Source organism: Falco punctatus (assembly GCF_963210335.1).
Source record: "Falco punctatus genome assembly, chromosome: 3".
NCBI classification, from domain to species: Eukaryota; Metazoa; Chordata; class Aves; order Falconiformes; family Falconidae; genus Falco; species Falco punctatus.
The window spans coordinates 71,423,955-71,442,501 of NC_137582.1; the positions used below are offsets into that span (position 1 = coordinate 71,423,955).

Genomic DNA, 18,547 nt, shown 5'->3' on the forward strand with positions numbered 1-18,547 from the left:
CCGGCATTATGGCATTTGTCTTCCCCAGTAACCGTTAGGTGTGACGGAGCCCTGCTTTCCTGGGGGTGGCTGAACACCTGCCTGCCCATGGGAAGTGGTGAATGAATTCCTTGTTTTGCTTTGCTTGCATGCACGGCTTTTGCTTTACCTATTAAATTGTTCTTATCTCAACCCTTGACTTTTACATTCCTTTCCAGTTCTCCTCCCCATCCCTCTGGGTCAGGGGCAGTGAGCAAGTGGCTGCGTGGTGCTTGGTTGCCGGCTGGGGTTAAACCACTACAATATACTAACATCAAGACCAAAATATTAATTCTGAACCTTGTAATAAATCAATCAAGTTTTCTTTCACAGGGCAACAATAGCCAAAAGCTTCTACCTAGCCTTTGAATCAAATACACCTAAAAAATAAACACCTTCACTTAAACGTCCTTGGAAAATGTTCCAACAAAACTTCTGCTCCTCTTAAGACTACTCTTGACAAGCTTCTGAGAAAAAAAAAATATGGAGGAGAGCAATCACAGGAGGGCTGAAGGAGCTATGATGTCAAACTAGATGGAATAACATGAATGTCATCCAGGATCTACTGCACAGTACACATCTTGCAATAATGAAAAAAACCACTTGTTTTTAAAGAAAGAAATGAATCAGTACAGCATACAAGCATTATGTCATCTTAAAATGTCTTATCAGACATAAGTGCAATTACCCTTTTTGCAACAAATTTTTGAAATTTCATTCATCTGTTTCTAAAAAGTCACAATTCCATGTGAAGACTAAGAGGAACAGCAGAAAAACTACTGCTATTTGTGACATCTAAAGATGGAAAACTAAAGCTTTCTAGATAGTTAAGATGATCATGTGAAACTGGATGAGATGCTCAAGACTTCCAGGTAAGTAGAGAAGACAGTAACCTCTGGGAAATTAGCTGGTTGAGAAAAGGAGGGAAATGGGATATTCCCAAGCCTTTTTTCTGTTTGCCATTCAAATTCCCCATACTTTTTTATAGCGTTCATAGGGTAGTGTTAGATGTTTCTGGCTGCAGATCTAATTACATGTACACCCAGGCATTACTACAATGTAAAATTTAAGAAAGCAAAGTAGATGCAGAAGACAACAATTTTCCGAAAGCTTGACTCTGCTACTGGATGCCAGTACTTCTGGGGACCCTGAGGTTTATTTTTTACCTAGCAGCAGAAACAGGTATCATGGATATGATCTTACATCTCTTTGCTGTTCTCAAACGAGTTAGGATTGATGCAGCCTGACCTGTGTTTAAGGATTTTACGTAGCTGGAACCAGATGACCTGGCTGAAAAACACCCTCTGGAAAAGTTAAGACTTGGAAATGATTTGGACAAATTTTATTATGAACAATAACAGCAGCAATACAGAAAATCATCTCCTCTTACTTGAAGCACCCCAGATATCTCATAGAAGTATGAAACTGGGAACCCAAATGGTCAAGAACATTTTCCTAAACCTAGTCTCCTTAGGACCACATACCCAAAACAACAGAATACTTTTCTTAAAGAAAATAGGTACAAAAGGCTAGACAGGCACTACCAGAACCATCAAAGGCACTAAGTCACAGGTCCACACACAACCTCAGGCTGAAGTAATGAAGTGAACCATGGCTACAGCTGCACAATCCTGACACATCCACTGACTGCTGCACAGCCAGTAACGAGCTTGCAGCAGTGTACTTCAAGTTAAAATTGAAATCCTTAATATCAATCTAGTACTGAAGTTACAAAAAAAGACAACTAAGCTAATACACATCAATCTCACAGAGAAACTGAACTTTCAAATTTCAGTGACGCAGTGCCAAAACAGATTCATCTACATCTACATCATCTACATAGAAATCCAGTATTCTAACTTCTGAAAGAAGCATACTATGTTGAAATGGAAAAAAAAAAAAAAAGAAAAAAAAAAAATGTTTTTTACCTGATTCTTTGAGTCCTCAAATCTTCTTTCAGGTAAACTCTGCTAAAGAATTTCAAAAGCAATGTACGAACTGGAAAGAGGAGATTCCTTTGCTGGTACAGTGTATATACTGCTTTTATCAAGGGTTCTGTTGCCACTAGAAAGAAAATATACAAAAATCTGAAGTAGTGCTTCTTAATCTTCTGATTTTATATATACACACACATATACGGAAGACCTATAATCCATATCTGCAACTATTTACATTTAACTCCACAGAGAAGTATCAAAATTTTTTAAAACAACTACTGGATAGACTTCTAAACCATTGAAACATCATCATCTTGCATAGCTTCTGAAAGAGACACACAAAAGAACAGAGACAACATGCAAGTGAAAACTTCAGAACTTCTTGAAGACAAGGCCGTGCACAGGTTGTGAGGCAGCTAAGAACTAATGAATTCATGCTTTCCACAGCCATCTTCCACATTCTTTTCCCCTAGTGCAGTAACCTCACACCAATCTTCTCCTTTATACCTCACTTATGCCCCCTCAACCCTCATCATCAGTGCTTTCAGTTCTCTCTATACTGTCCCTTTCTCCCTGCCACACACACACCGGCCTTACCAGCTCTCCATGTCTTTGAAGCAGCTGGCTACAAACCATATTTGCCAATTAACCAGAAAATACACACCTCAAGAGGCCACTGGCAAGCCACTGCAAAGAGAACTGCTAAACTCCACTGGAACCTTACCTTCTCCGAAGCTCTCATTAGCTATGTGTTATCACCAGACTTAAAACAACGTATGAAAATTCTACCCTTGTAACAAAGTTGGCTGAAACCAGCCACCAAGTACAGAATTTACTAGTACACTGAGAAACAAACCTAACATTTTCTTTAGAAACTGGACTAAACCACTAGATGTAAAAATTAACAAAACATGGAAAAAATATCTGAACTGAGAGAAGATAAGCATGGAAAGAATGGGGAAGCATCTGAAAACTCAGAAATACATGAAGGGTATGAGAGACCTGACTCAATTTGTCTCAGAAGAGCTTGGGGTCCCAAGGAATTCACGGCTGCCAAGACAATACTTAAATAGCAGCAATCACTTCCTTATCTTCATAGACTGAGACTGCAAAACCTTTATCTTTCCATCCAGATGTACAGAGCAGTCTGTATTCAAAACCAGATACAACTGGTTCCACACTGAACACCACTTCTGCCTAGAGAGGCAACAATGCTTCACGCTAAAAATGATTCCGGATCCTGTCAGGGGCTGGTCTTCATCAGTAAAACTCTTAACCAGGGAACAGATTTAAGTTATTGTATAGAGGTTCTCTGTAAAAGGCACGCTATAAAAAGTGGATGAAATGGCACAGTCATACTTCAGCATAATGCAGGGAGCTACCTAGAAGCTGAAATCTAACATACTTGTCAACAGAAAAATACATCAAATATTAGAATGGATTTTAATTATGATAAATTATTAAGTTCTTTTTATTGCATCAGGAGCATCAACTTATTCAATTCACATACTCTTCAGGTGAAAATTCATCTTGGATAGTGTTTCTTAAACAGAACACTGGCTTATTCTTAATTGAGTAACAATTTTCCCATTGCATGGGTTTTAGATAATTAACGATCTGTGAACTGAACAAATACAATGAATAAATATTCTAAGTGTGTAGGACATTCAGACACCTTCCAACTCTCTATGGCACATTTAGTAAAGCAGGTCCTACTGTTTGAATTGCTTCATATGAAAAGGACAAGTTTAAAAAATGGAAGCAATTTTAAAAGTATTCTTAAGAAGTAGTACTTAAGAGGTCCACATTATACAGACTTCCAAAATGCAGCCAAAGTTCTCATGATTTTTAACATATTTCAGTTTTAATTGGCACATGACAAGCCTTCTGAAGTGACTGACTGTGCCTGCTTTGTTACTCAAAAGTTATCAAAAATACAACTAGCAGGCAAGCTGCTGATAAAGTCATACCTGAGAGATGCAAGAAAGGAGCAGACCTCCTAATTACAGAGAACAGATCCAAAGTTTGACCTTTAAACAATGCAGAGAAATCTTGAGACAACACAGCTCAAAGCTCTTCTAGACATCCACAGAAAAAAGGTGGATATGTGCATTTCACCTCAGCATAAACAGTTACTCAAAACTGACAACCCTGAAAAATGCAACTGCAAAGACACCACCATGCTTTCGTGGCACAATGCGCAGGTTGACTTATTTTTATTTAATCTCTCATTCATTAGCTCTGTTTTTTCTGTCTACATTTCCCCCTCTTTTGATTGCCATTGTGTTCTTAAAAAAAAATATTGTATTTTAATAGTTCATTTTTAATTTTGTATTGTCTTCTAAACATGACATATCTTTCCAGGCCCTTAATCTCAATGTCAGAGAGGTTTTAAACAAATCAGAGTTATATTTTTGGTCTGTACCATCTCTTGCAGTGTCATCTGACACAATACCGTGCAGAAATTTTAGAGCACCATCAAAAAAAAGAAATAAAGGAAAGAAGCTTTTCTTCTTCCACAGAATTACATAATGCTTGAGGTGGGATGGGACCTCTGAAGATCATCTAGTCTAACACACCTGCTCAAGCAGGATCAGCTAGACCTGGCTGTCCAGGACCATGTCCAGACAGCTTCTGAGTATTTCCAAGGATGGAGACTCGACAGCCTCCCTGGGCAACTGTACCAGTGCCTGGTCACTCTCACAGTGAAAAAAGTGTTTCCTGATGTTCAGAGAGCATCTCCTGTGTTCCAGCTTTTGCCCACTGCCTCCACTGAAAAAAGCCTGGCTCCCTCTTCTTTGCACCCTCCCTTCAGGTATTAACATACATCGATGAAATGCCCTCCGCTCTCTTCTCCAGCTGAACAGCCCCAGCTCTCTCAGCCTTTCCTCATAGGAGAGAGGCTCCTGTGCCTTCACGATCTTCATGGTCCTTTGCTGGACTCTCTGCAGTATGTCTACATGTCTCTTATGTGAGGGAGCCCAATACTGGGGACACAGCACTCCCCATGAGGCTTCACCAGTGCAGAATAGAGGGGAATGATCACCTCCCTCAACCTGCTGTCAACACCCCTCCTAATGCAGCCCAGGACACCACTGACCTTTTTTGCCCCCAGGGCCCACTGCTGCCCCCCCCCAGCGCCCACTGCTGCCCCCCCCCCCCCAGGGCCCACTGCTGGCCCTTTCCTGCCAAGCTGCTTTCCAGCATACACAGCTGCATGATGGGCTTGCTCCTCCCCAGGTGCAGGACCCTGCACTTCTCGCCAAACGAGCCATCAGCCCTTTTCTTCAGCATGTCAAGGCTGTACATCCTCTACATGTAGTAAATGAATTATTTACCTGAATGAATTAGAACCTGACATCTAATCAGGCTTTTAGTACTGCACGAGGATTACGTTGAAGGGATGAGATATACTGTCCACACAAACAGATACAGATTTATGAGGTAAACAATTTTCTACTTGCAGTGAAATTCCTGAACCTTTACAGGATCAGCAGACAAGACCCATACACATTAATCTTTTACAATTTCATTTAAACTTTTTTAAAGCTTATTTATTTTCTGCATTCCTGAGTAAAATTACTGCACTAAAATGGCCACTTCAGTTAGAAAAACACCAGCCGTTATCTACTATCTGGTAAATGTTTGGTAAACGAAGGAGAAAAAAAGAAATCACTGTTTCATTACAAGGAAAAGCATGAAGTATCTGATTTAACAGTCTAACAATAGTTTGGAAACTATTTTCCTTTGTAGCCACTCTTCTGCTTTAGCTCAGCTGGCGAGACAGGCACACCTCTGACTTTGGACTATTATCTGCCTTCAACAAGAAGCTAAATTTGGGGTGCAGATAGGAATAATTAGTTAACTTCATCATCAGAGACACAGGAATAGACAGATTCCCAATTAAAAATCTATTTGGACAGAGATACAACTAACTGCCAAAATATATGTGAGGGACATTTGACTTCTTTTCCACCTACAACACTAACAACAAAACCTGCTGCTAAGGGCAAAGCATTTTCTGTAAACTCTACTTGGCTGTGTGGCTGTGGGATTCACTTCTACCAGACTAGGAAGACACCACAGACCTCTGCCACCTTTAGATTTATTTAAGAAAGGAATTTTTCACTAAGTCCTACATTGATTACATAACGGACATGTCAACCAAGGTCTCACCTGGAACAAAACCAAGAAGTACCTGAAAAAGGGCAGGGGCCGGGGAGGGGCAGGAACCAAGGCAAAACACTGTACTGGTCCTGCAAGTCACAACTGGCAATATATTTTCTCTTGGAAAATATTTTAGAGCAGCTTCCATCATAACTATCTTGGCATTTCATGTCACTACAGAACCAGAATGGTCATCTGGCAGTAGTCAATGGAGTCTACCAGCTACATTAATGATTTTACATAAGGACTGGAATATTAAAGTGTCATGTACCTCTACATCCTAGTAATTCTTTTTTTCAGTAAAACCCCCTCATCTTCCCATTTATAAGAAAATCTTAAGTAGTAAAACGAGAAAACAAGTACACAAATGTATTAGTACTTTGCACATCAACAGTATGAATCTAACAGCATCCCTAAAAATCAAGCAGTTTTCAATGCTACATGCAGGCATATGACCATGAAATTCAGTTTAGCTCTTTAGACAAAATACACTGTAACCTAAAAACGGAGGATATCAGATGAAGTGACCTGCAAATGCTACAATAACTCAACCTCTTTGTCACTGCATAATTTGGCTTTTCAGAAACCCTTACCTTTGTTTTGCTGTATTTGCATTAGTCTCCAAGTCACACCAAGCAATCTGTTCACCTGCTTGCTATTCAGCTTGCTGCCATCCTGAAGAGTATCTGTCACAAACTTCCTTATCATGTCCAGCCAACCAGAATCCATCTGAAGTGTTGAAGTGCTTGCTAGTGAAACCATTATGTCACACAAGGTTAAGTTCAGTAAAAGATGGTCTACGCTGTTTGAGGATGTCGTACAATACTTGTTGCTGGAACAGAGGGGTGTGGAAGGGGAAAAAAAAAAGAAGAAAAAAAAAGAAAAGAAGAAAAAAAAGAGAGAGATTTCAAAAAAATATTTTGTGCCTTTTAATATGTGTTACTTTGGTAGAAATTATACTATGTCGGAAAAAAGTTTTAAAGTCAATACACATGTCTAAAGTCTTCATATTTGACATATGGGTATTTAATTTTTTGTTCTGCCACCAAAATGCCTGTTTCACATATTTATAGTGGCGGCAACAACCAATGCTCTAAATCATATCTTTTCTCCTGTTTGACTTTTTTAGTCCGGCCTAGCAGTGGGTGACTTTTAGGTGACTGAAACCAGTAAAAAAGCTAAAAAGTTAATCCTTAGTTAGTTGCAGTGTCTTCTGTGTTTCTCCTGTGAGGAATCACATGGATTTTGTCATTATTACACAACAACAAAAAGCACCACAAACAGCCCAGAGAAGTCCATTTATGTACTTCTTTCCAAATTCATGTGGAATCAAAACCACATTTTTCACCATCACAATATTCTGCCGGACCACCCTGTTGCCCTACAGAGATTTGAAAGACAAAAAGAAAGTAATCAAGGGTATTGCAGCTTGACATATAATGCTAGAAATTCACTACTTGCTGATTGGTCACTAACAGTATATATAAAAAAAATCACAGCATTTATCTGCAGAAAGCTGCACAATATGAATGTCTACATCCAGAACACAAAGCAAAGTTGTGAAAACAAAGTAACAAAAAGGACTTAAAACCTGCACTAATAAAAGTGTAGTCACCCCTCAGTTCAGAGCTAACCATTACAATATGAGCAAATAAATCTCAGCCTGTGAACATTACTTACTGATGGCATAAATGCTAATAATTTTTTTATGTTTAGAATATGTAGATACTAAGCACTATCAGTAACACTGTGGTAAATTTCTGCAACTTTTTCTAACTGGAGAAGGAAGGAAGCTTTGAAATGCCATGGAAGGTTTCCAAATGCAAGCCTTTAACCCAATATATTGGGAAACAAGGGAAAAAAAGCAGCTGTTTTTATTTTTCTGGCATAAAGCTAAATTTCGAGAGGTCTTGAAATAATAGTCAAAATAAAACCACAAGTGTTTTCTAAAAATGAGGTTTTTTAAAAAAATAAATTTCACATATTGTTTTTCCTGCATGTATCCAATAACCTGTTTATTTTAAAGCGTTAACAATGGGGCAAAACTTAGTACCAGACTGAAGGAAGATCAACAGAAGTATGGTTAGTCAGGATGTCATAAGGCAAGATGGTTGCATTGCCTAACTGCTAATTCTGAGATTTTCAGTTTCAAGGAAGCATTTTCAGGTCAAAACATGGAAAAGCAGAACACCTTTTGGCTGTATGAACTTAATAGGTAAGACTTTGCTGAAATGACAGCATTTAACAAAGAGCTATGCTGTACTTCTAATCTATGTGTCCCTCCAGGAAAAGAAAATGCAACAGTCAAAATACCAAACAAAATTTCAGCCTCAAGTAACAGTAGACCCTTTGTATACTACTACAGCTCTAGCTGCGGTGGCAGTTTGCAAGCATCTGAAACCAAGACAGACACTGGCGGATATCCTTTGTACCTACACCAGCGTTCTACATAGACTGCAAAGGTGCAGAATGACTCCAGAACAGACTTTGCGCGAATACAGTCTCACATCTGGGAGCCAAGACGGGAGACGATCTGCTACTGTCCTGTACCAGAATAAAATTGGTGCACCCCCTCTGCCAGCTCAACAGTGAAGAAACGCGTTTAGCTTCTCCTGCTCCAGTGCTGGTTTGCCATAACAAGATAGGCACAATGTGTCCCATCTCCCCTCCTAGCTGTATTTATCCATCCCTGTAATACAACTATAGAAGAGTAGATGGGGGTGAAAAAGCAATGTTTTAACTATGTTTTGACGCAATTCAGCAAGCGACTTAAGAAAACACGCAGAAATATGAAACTAGCCAGACGAATGCAAATCACCATTTAGCAATATGCAAATTCCACATCAAGAGTTCAATAAAACACTTTCATTTCTCAAGGACAGCATTTTAATTTCTACTGGAGGCTATTCAGACAACTTCCTACACAATACTTTTACAAAGAACAACCAAAATTTCTCAATTCAAAGCAGTGCCACCTTCCTATAGAAAATTCTCTACAGAACTTCAAGGAACACACAATGAAAAGTTTTCTTTTCTAACATTAAAAAATTTAATACTGGATAAAGCGCATGACTCACATTATCTCTTCTCTTATGAAATTAAAAGCTGTAACATGACATTGATTTCATTCTTACCCTTTGCACGAATCTTTCTTTTTGTGTTTTACTGTTTCTTGTAAAGAATAAGGAAAATGACGCATGAAGTGGTGCTTGAAATCAACAAGGTAATTCATTCGAAGCCATAGTTCCTGTTAAGGAAAGCAGATGACAGAACACATGGCAGTAAGTGCAATACATCAATGCAATCATCTTCCAAAATCCATTATTGGAATCAATGAAAACCAGGAACTTTAGCTTCTGTTTCACATTTTCATACAGATTTACTTTCAGATGTAAATGTGAAGGCCTGTGCATGAACCTGAAGGTCCATAAAACAACGGGGTAAAAATTATAATTTAAATCAAGGTTAAGCAATGTTTAATTCAGACTGGACTGTATTCAGTATATTTTCTTAGCACATATTAACGTGGATATATGCAGTATTAAACTGAGTGAGTTACAGGTGTGAATTAAGTGTGCTTTTATATCAATTTATCAGAGTGAACTCTGATTTACTTGCAGTGACCATCCCAAGTTTTCCATTATGTACTCTGACTCTGTATCTTCCCCATTGTTAGTGTACTTGTTCAAAGCCCACTGACAAAACATTTCCCAGCAGAAAGGCCATTCTTAGAGAAAAGGACTCTTTCAAAAATTTAAAACTAATTTTACTTTGTATGTTAGCAGACATCCACAGTCACCGTTCCACAGTGTCCTGCAGAACTCATTAAAAAAAAAAAAGCATGCGTTACTAACAAATTGGTCACACAGAATAATTTTTTATATATATTCAAAAAATTCTACAAATAAGAATGACCATTATACTGTTTCAAAGATTAATAGGTTTCCACTAAGCATATTCAAAGTGGTTTCCCAAAGTGTCTGTAATAACCACTTTGGCCTGTAAGCCCAAGGGCTATCAAACCAGCAAAGCTTCCATTTTCAGACTGAGCCATTTGAATACATTTTTTATATATAAATGTGACTATAAAAGACAAAATAAATTGCATATAGTATCTGAAACACAATATGCTAAAAAAAAAAAAAAGTTGTATGGGCATCAATTTTTTTTGCCAAAACGTCCTAAGGTCATAATGCAACTGCATGTACCTAACCCAGCTCCTACCTTGACACAGGAGCACTCCTTTCATGTAACCGAAATGCAGGCACCCTATGGCTAAGGGCAGCATCTCTGCAGTACCCTAAAGAAAAAGGCTAGGGGCAGTAAGTGGGCCCAGGTATTTACCTGGCCACCTGCCTGCTTCCAAGAGGCCCTCTAGAAAAGATGAAGAGGAAAAAGGGGAATGGTGTGTTTTGTTCAGAACCACTGAATCCATCCCTCAGGCTCTGCATGTTGGGTAACTCTGGTCTAATGCAATAATTCCACAAATGTTTTCCAACAATTATTCTATGCACAGATTTTTGTTTACCAAATGGACCTACAGTCCTCCACACTAGTAAAACAAAGAGCTGTCAAGACACTGCTTCTACCTACTCTCAACAGTCAAAATGGAAAGTGTGTTATTTTTCCAGTTTGCAAAACTCTGGAAGAGCAGCAAAAATTACAAAAATACAGTGATTCACTTATCAAAAGACGGACAAAATAATTTGGGCAACAAGGGTATTTTCCAAAGTTCTTATTGAGGTTTTGGTAGTATCACAAGACATCAAATCAATCATGACACAATACAGATTGCATCAAACAATTACAGGGGATAACTGCGGTATAAGATCCTACCTTTCCAAGGGTTTAGGGTTTGTTCACTTTCACCCCCCCACCCCTGTAAAATTTTTCAACACAAAAAAACCAAGGCACAAACAACTCCATCCTACACATTGTTCATATTTATATTCTAGAGGTTATCAGGGAGACAAAATGCTCCTCTTCTCCAACACCACTTTCAGTTTCAAAACCTTTTGTGCTGCAATCTGTCAAGAAGGATTCGTGGAGACTATTAGTGAAGTCATTGTTCAGTTCAAAAGATTTTCTACAGTAAGAGACTTGACAAAATCCAAACTCGAATTCTACTCAAAACCCAGGCTTCTTCCCTCTTAATAAAAATATTTCCACTACTTGCAATCACCAGATCACTAGTTCCCAATCAAAACAAAATGGACTGTCATTATTACGCCACAGATCACCTCTCCCTTACCATTTTGTATGTTTCATCATGTCGCTTTGTGAGTTTCCACAATAAATGTATTATACTAAGCACTTGCTGCATAAGCTGCTGAGATTCTGATTCCAAAAGGTTTCCGAGAATGGGAGCTGATTGTGCAGGAGATGCTTCAATCCAGCACTCAATCAGTAATGGAATTATTATCTCAATAAAACCTTTTAAGTTTTCAGCCGAGGACAGGCCTTTTTCTGCACTGTCCATTACACTTGCCAGAGACCTAAATGACAAAAGCAAAACAAACAAAAAAAGATAAAAGATAAAGATCACACCTTTACAAACAGATTAGAGTAAGACCACTTTCCTGCTTCCGGAATAACAGGAAAAATTAGAAAAATTACTTTTTTAATACATTAAATGTTTACTTGCTTTCTTGCTAGAAGGAAAAAAGGGAGTTCAAACCATCTATAACAAACCTGCTCCCGAGTCTCCCTGCAAGTTTGTGTGCTTCTGTAACAACTTCTTAGATTTCAGTATTTCTTTCCCCATTGTTATGTGTGAAGTCTATGAAGTGGAGAAATATGCTTTGTATTATCACCTTCAACCAGCAGATAAGAATTTACTGTACTCGGCACAACAAAATAAAAAAAGTTTTAAGCTCCTTGAAGCAAAATAATGAAACTGACTACGAAGTATTGTCAAACGCATGAAGTTTATTACAGTTAATAACCATCTCCAGCTATAATAAAAATAGTGGTTGTTCATATCAATGGGGGGGAAAATTAATTCTGCAAAAGTATAGCTTTAGTTCTCACCTGATGTTTAAGTATAATGCTCTGGCAAGCAACTAGCTAGAAAATTATTAAGATGATCTCAACATGAATTTAAACAAAAATTACCAAAAAATGAAGAGACAGTGTAAATTAAAAGAAGATCTCCCAAGAAAGGAAGAAAAACAAGGGCTTCCCCCCCTGCTTAAAAGACTGTTTCAAAAGGCATTATCAGCACAAATGACCAAATCCTGCTCCTGGATAAATGCAGGCAATTTGTAACCATTTTAAAAAGAAGAAAGAAAACCCTGAATAACTCCTGCTAATTTTAAGCGATACAGAGCCCTTAATTAAAAATTAATTAAAAAAAGGAAAGAAATAGAAAAATCAACAATATTTTCAGTCAATGATTTCTGACATCGTTTTCCATGATTTTGTTTTATACCTCACAGAAAGGAATTCCCATCATAATTCTACTTCCTAATATACATAAAATCGGTACACTGAACCTCCTGTTAAACACCTTTCTACTTCAATTGTGTTCTCCAGGTGATTTTTCTTTACATATATACTCAAAATAAATTCTGAAAAACTGTTTGCTTTCCTTCCACAGATAGGCAGAGAAGTTCTGTTTACAAATATTGAAATTTAATATTGGATTAAAGAGGTAAATCAGTTTTCCCTGGTCATCCCGTCGTATCCAAATTATCCAATTAGTTATAGCCTTCTATGAAGCTACCCATCTCACGATGTTGCAATTATCTATAATATGCACATAATAGAAAATTGTATTCTGTCATTTCGCCCTGGTTGAAATTGGTACAGCAAGAAAATTACTAAAACAAACCAAACCCAGGTATTAAAAACTTGCAAAAGGAGCAGGGAGAAGACATCTACAAAGGACTAAAAAGGAAATGTGAGACAAATGCAGGTTCCTTTCAATGAAGGCAAGATGGGAGAAAGAATTTACATCTCCAGCACAAAACAGAATGGACATGCAGAAACGTAACTGGTCATAAGAAAAAAAAATTAATCTTTAGTACCTCCTACAACTATCAGACATCTTAAAATTTTATCAAGCTTAGCAGTAACTGCAGCAACCAATGTATGCAGTCAATGTAATTTGGCTTATTTGTCCCTATTTTGTTGCTCTATGCTGTGTCTATGCTGCAGACACTGCAGGCAAGACACCAGTTTCAGACTATAAAGAGAATTTAGAGTAAGTGGTTGCAACTTAAACATTTAACTCTCAGCCATCTAAAGACACAGTAGATAAATCTCATCTTCCAGTTATAACCACAAAGAATTCTAAAGTGCCACTGGACAAGTCAGTTGACACCAAGACCGTAACGTCACTGAAAAAGTTAGGCTGTCCTGTAAGTGCTATGCCATGACAGAACTAGACACTCAGCTGAGATTCTGAAATCTCAGTAGTTAGCAGAAATAGTCCTGAAGTAATAATCTTTAATCGTTCTCTGAAAATAATACCTGATATTACAGCAGAGCTCTGAAACTAGAGCATACAAAAACAATCTCCCCATTGAATAGCGCAGGAAACCAAGAAGTTGGCAACACACACCTGAACGTTCCTACAAAAGTACACCACCAAGAACAATCACAACTATTCCAGTACTTATCTGAAACAAGGGATGGAAAAAAGGAAGAATCCATGCCAAGTGGGATATTCCACCCAGCTGCTGAAAACATATGGGCAAGAATACTTAGCATAGCGTTCACATACCCCTGCAAAAGATGCCCCCATCTCTCAAGACTCCTCCAAATATTCAAGATCAACAATAAAAAAGGTAAATAAAATCTGATTGCCAGTAACAGATTATGACAAAGCATTACTGTAACCCATCCAGTATCCATTCAATTAACAATATCCTTAGCAATACAGGCTCACTGGAACTGGGAAGGTTTCATTTTAAAGTGTTGGATCTTTGTCACGTATCTGTGGTCACTATCTTTTAATGGTAAAGTGGCTTTCAGAATCATTACAAAAGCATATTATCTTCATATCAGCATGAAATACTATTGAGAGGAGCTGCAAGGTATTTGTGTACCCCTAAGCTGTCATTTTTCTTTAAAATGCCAATATTTTTATAAAGCGGGACCAAATAAAAGAAAACTAACATACCTGCCATAAGACATTAAGAGAACAGAAATTCAGCAAAGGGAAGTCGAGGAAGTGTAAAAGAAACAGAAAACAAGGGAACAACTTTCTGCTGCTTAAAATACTAAAAGTCATTGCAAGTTAGTAAGTTTTTACGGCTCAGAGCCTAAGCCAGGTTACTGTTCTTTATTGTACACGCTGCCATTGCAGCAAAGCAAACACCCAGTACACCAAGTGAACTGCATTTTCCATTTCTATCTGATGCACAGGTCACACCATATACATATTTATTCACTGTGCTTTTTCTTCCATTTTGGACTCTCAAGTGGTCTTCGCTTTTCTCTGCCAGCTTCGTTTTGTCCTTTCTCAGCAGAAACAGAAGCTCTCTCATTTCTCTTCAGCACCACTTCCAGTTCAAAAAAAAAGAGCACACACCTTAGTATCACCACATTTAAGTTGTGAAGGCTTTCCATTTTTCCACACCTGAAATGAGTTTTGCAAAAAGAAGCAAAGTCAGAGGCACATATTTCAATAATCTCCTCATTCACTGTAATCTTTAATTCACACACAGTAGGAAGACCCAGCACACAACAGAAAACAAGTCTTAAGATTTGCATTGTTGAATCATCTCATGTTCCAAGCTCAGAATCTACGCTTTTTAATAAACACTAATACTGCAAACTGATTCTGAAAGTCCCTTTCCATATCACTAGGTTATCAATTGGGTGCCATTCCTACCCACCAAACTTGCAAGATTAAAAACATACAGGAACTTTAAAAATTTAGCATACTATTAGTGGTGTTTGGAAGCCTACTTTTTAAAGAACAAAGATGAAGCTTACTTGCAGTATTATTGATGAAGCCATCAACACACACACACAATTAGTTACTTATAGTTTGGTCAACTCACTATCTATAGTTAGGACTTGACTATTTGTGCATTGACTTATTTAAACAAAAGCACATACAGTTTGAGATTTGGGCAGTACTCAAGGAGCATTACAGATGCTTTGCACCTCTTATTAGAAGTAATTTCTGTCCTTGCATTAACAGCCACAGCAGAGGCCTGGGAATGCCTGTAAAAGGCCATACTTGGGATTGGAAGAGATAAAATTAAACATTTTCAGATTACTAAAAAATATTTCAGTGGCAAATGCAAAAGCCACCACAACAACTTCCACTTCTAGAATTTCACAGATGGCCACTAAAATAAGCTGTACTGGCCTTCTGTGCAAAATTAATATACCAAAAATAGGCACAAATGCAATAAAACGTTTTAGTACCTTCTGCAGGTGCCCCTTCTCTTTCCATTCTTCTGTTCTGCTGCCATCAGCCTGCTTTGCCAATCTCGTCTTGGATTCCAGCAATGTTTCCTTCTATTCTTCTGGCTCCTCCTCATGCTTGCAAACGCCTTTTTGAAAGTATTTATAACCACAAGTGGATCACGATGTTTCACCAAAATCTAGCTCCTCAGAAAACCGGAATTCAATTCAGATGACACCAGATGTAAAACTTAAATGCATCTTCAGCTATTACAGGGCATGGTATAATCACACACTGCACATCATTCAGGGCACAACTCAAGAATCCTCTGAGATACAGTGGTCCACACTGCAGAGATGAAGTCCATACGACTTTCTCATGCTCACCACCAAACACCTTCCCCTGCCACAAGTGGGCTTCACTACTCTGGTTTCCAACTGAATTTCTACTTGCAGCAGATACAATGACTGAACTCTAATGCTATGTTAACAACCCTTTTGAGAATAAGCTGCACATTTTACTTAGCTTAATATAAATTTCCTATACCTACACCAAAAGTAATATGCTATCTACCAAGAGGAAGCCTAGCAGAGTGGGAATAGAATGGTCATTTCTGTGTCTCCATGACAGAGATGGAAAACACCCGCTAATTCAGGCCAACACTTGTGGTATTAAAAGAACACCTCCTCTTCTGCATTTCATTCATTCAAAGAATGAATACGAGATAGACATAGCAATGGATTAGGCAGTGGGATTTATACCTTTTCCTGCCACTGACCTCCTAGATGAATTTGGTGTAACCGCTTTATACCGCTTATTCAGTCTCCCGCAGCAGTAAAACAAGGATTGTGGTTTCTCTTCAAACCACCTTGGTATCTATGGATCAGAAGCGCTGTGTAATGGCTAATCAGTTCCTGTTTTTCAAGTCTTCATTCCAGGTCTCCTACCAGCAGGTATGTAACATCTATAGTAATTGCATATACATGAGGATGCCAATGCATATACATGTACCATAAAGAGGGGTGGGAGGTTTCCCCCTAGTTCGAGGAGTGGGTGAATCAGAAAGGAGGAAGAGAAATAAAGATGGTTAGTTATTTCTCCCTTAACTTCAGCTCACATCTATTTAGATTACTACTAAAACGCACACAAACCTTTCTCTGACTAAACACACTATGCGTTCTTCCATATTCATCAATGTGTCAGATGAGGTACCTTTTATCCATGGTGAAGATTAAAATGGTGAATTGATTATAAATATCTAGAATCAGAAACTCAGCAGAACTTCATACAGCCAGATACTTCTTAATGTGCTGTCCTTTTTAAAAGAAGCTACATTCACAAAAAGCACTCCTAAGCTTATGATAGACTCTTTAAAGTAAAAGCACAAAATTTCAGTAAAATTCATTATCACTGCGTATGAAACAAACTTACATTTAATATAAAGAAATTCCCTGCTTGGTGACAGGTCTGTTTGATATCCTGCAACAACCTGCAGTCGTCAGTTCACATTCCAAAAACACCTGTTAGAGTTGGTCTTCCAAAATTATTTTGAATTGCATAAAATAAAGCTTTTATTTGATAACAAGAAAGTCATGATATACACATAGCACAGTCATCTGCTGAGTATTTCCATATTTTCAAGCCACTGCAGTATGACTGCACACTACACTAAGTGTCCTAAAATATGGCTAAGGGACAATTCCGCAATTAGAATTAAACCGTTTTCTTCAGCAGCAACAAACAAGAGTTTAACACTGTGATCACACAGTTGACATTAATTCCTAAATTTAATTAACATTTTCTCACCTCAGTCTAAATGATGAGTTGATCTTTGGTCGTAAGCCACCATTTTCAAACAGCTGTACATGTTGCTGATTATTTGCATGGACCTTCCAACTTATACATATTGGGTTCCTCGCAGAATGAGGGCTATCCTTCTGTTCTTGAAGCCCTTCATCCTCTAGTTCACTGGATCCATCTACCACTGCTTGGAGAAACTTCTTGAGCCTGCTAAGTACGTTCAGCCTCCACTGCTGAGAAGTCACTCTGCGATTTGGGTTAACAGAGAGCATCCAGGAAAGTTTCTCTCTGTTTTTCAGTCTTTTTGACAGTTGCTGGTGAGAAATAAGCTCTACAAAATTCTTCAACAATATACTGCTGCGGTCTGTGAGAAGAGCTGGGTATGCTTCCAATAAAACGTCCAAGACTTTCAATGAATCTTCCTGAATTCCCTCACTGATATGAGTCATGGCACTGGATAGATGGGCACTTACCAAAGGAAAAAACGGAGCAATCTGTTCTGCTCTTATTTTTGAAGCCAAGAATTGCAGCAGGTGAACAGCTGCTCCTCTGACACCAGAATCTTTGTCTGTAAACACAGCTGCCACCTCACTTATTATGTTTGAAAGGTGTGCATCAATTACAAATGGATACTGAGACAGGAGATCTTTGAGCCCAAGGAGTGCATTATGCTTAACCCCAGGACTATAGTGATGCATCTGTGAAAGCAGATCCTAAAAGGAAAGAAACATACATACTTGCCAGCATTATTACTTTTAAGCTCCAGCACATTTTTCTTACAACACTCAAAAATACAGTCTATTCTTATAATGTACTGCTGTTCATAACAGTGTAATATGTTCAGAACAAGTATTAGTTTAAAGCATAACAATGAACAAGTCATCAAAATTCAATTACAGGAAAAATAAGCCACCACATTTGTCCTTCAGGTAATTAGATACTTCTCATTCTTAAGTTTATGTACAACCCTACTGACTTAACAGAGGGATGACCAAAAATAAGTCCTCTCACACTTGTTCTCAAAAGCACAACTATGAAATCTCAGTCTCACCAGCTTCCTTCAATTTAAGCAGATTGCTGCAAGAGACAGAAGATGACGCAAAGGAAGGACAGCAGAACCACCACTGAAAGAAATACACTATTTTTTAAAACATTGTCTCAGGAGGTCTACTTTAAAAAAAAAACGCCTTTAAGTTACGAGCCAAGACTTTTAAAAAAAATGAATGTTAATCCTCAATACTTAAATCAGTGTGCAACTTCA

At 38.1% G+C, this 18,547-nt stretch overlaps 1 protein-coding gene across 3 annotated transcripts in view; it reads right to left on the reverse strand.

The window, feature by feature from the left end:
- Positions 1-18,547, reverse strand: part of TEX10 (testis expressed 10) — a 60,198-nt gene that overhangs the window by 37,725 nt on the left and 3,926 nt on the right. For all 3 annotated transcript variants that reach the window (XM_080378581.1, XM_080378580.1, XM_080378579.1), the window contains 5 exons: positions 17,293-17,999; positions 11,374-11,617; positions 9,257-9,369; positions 6,716-6,954; positions 1,947-2,082 (listed from right to left, as the gene is read on the reverse strand). In XM_080378581.1, the coding sequence (XP_080234707.1) occupies positions 1,947-2,082; positions 6,716-6,954; positions 9,257-9,369; positions 11,374-11,617; positions 17,293-17,999 (1,439 nt within the window). The remainder of the gene's footprint in view (positions 1-1,946; positions 2,083-6,715; positions 6,955-9,256; positions 9,370-11,373; positions 11,618-17,292; positions 18,000-18,547) is intronic.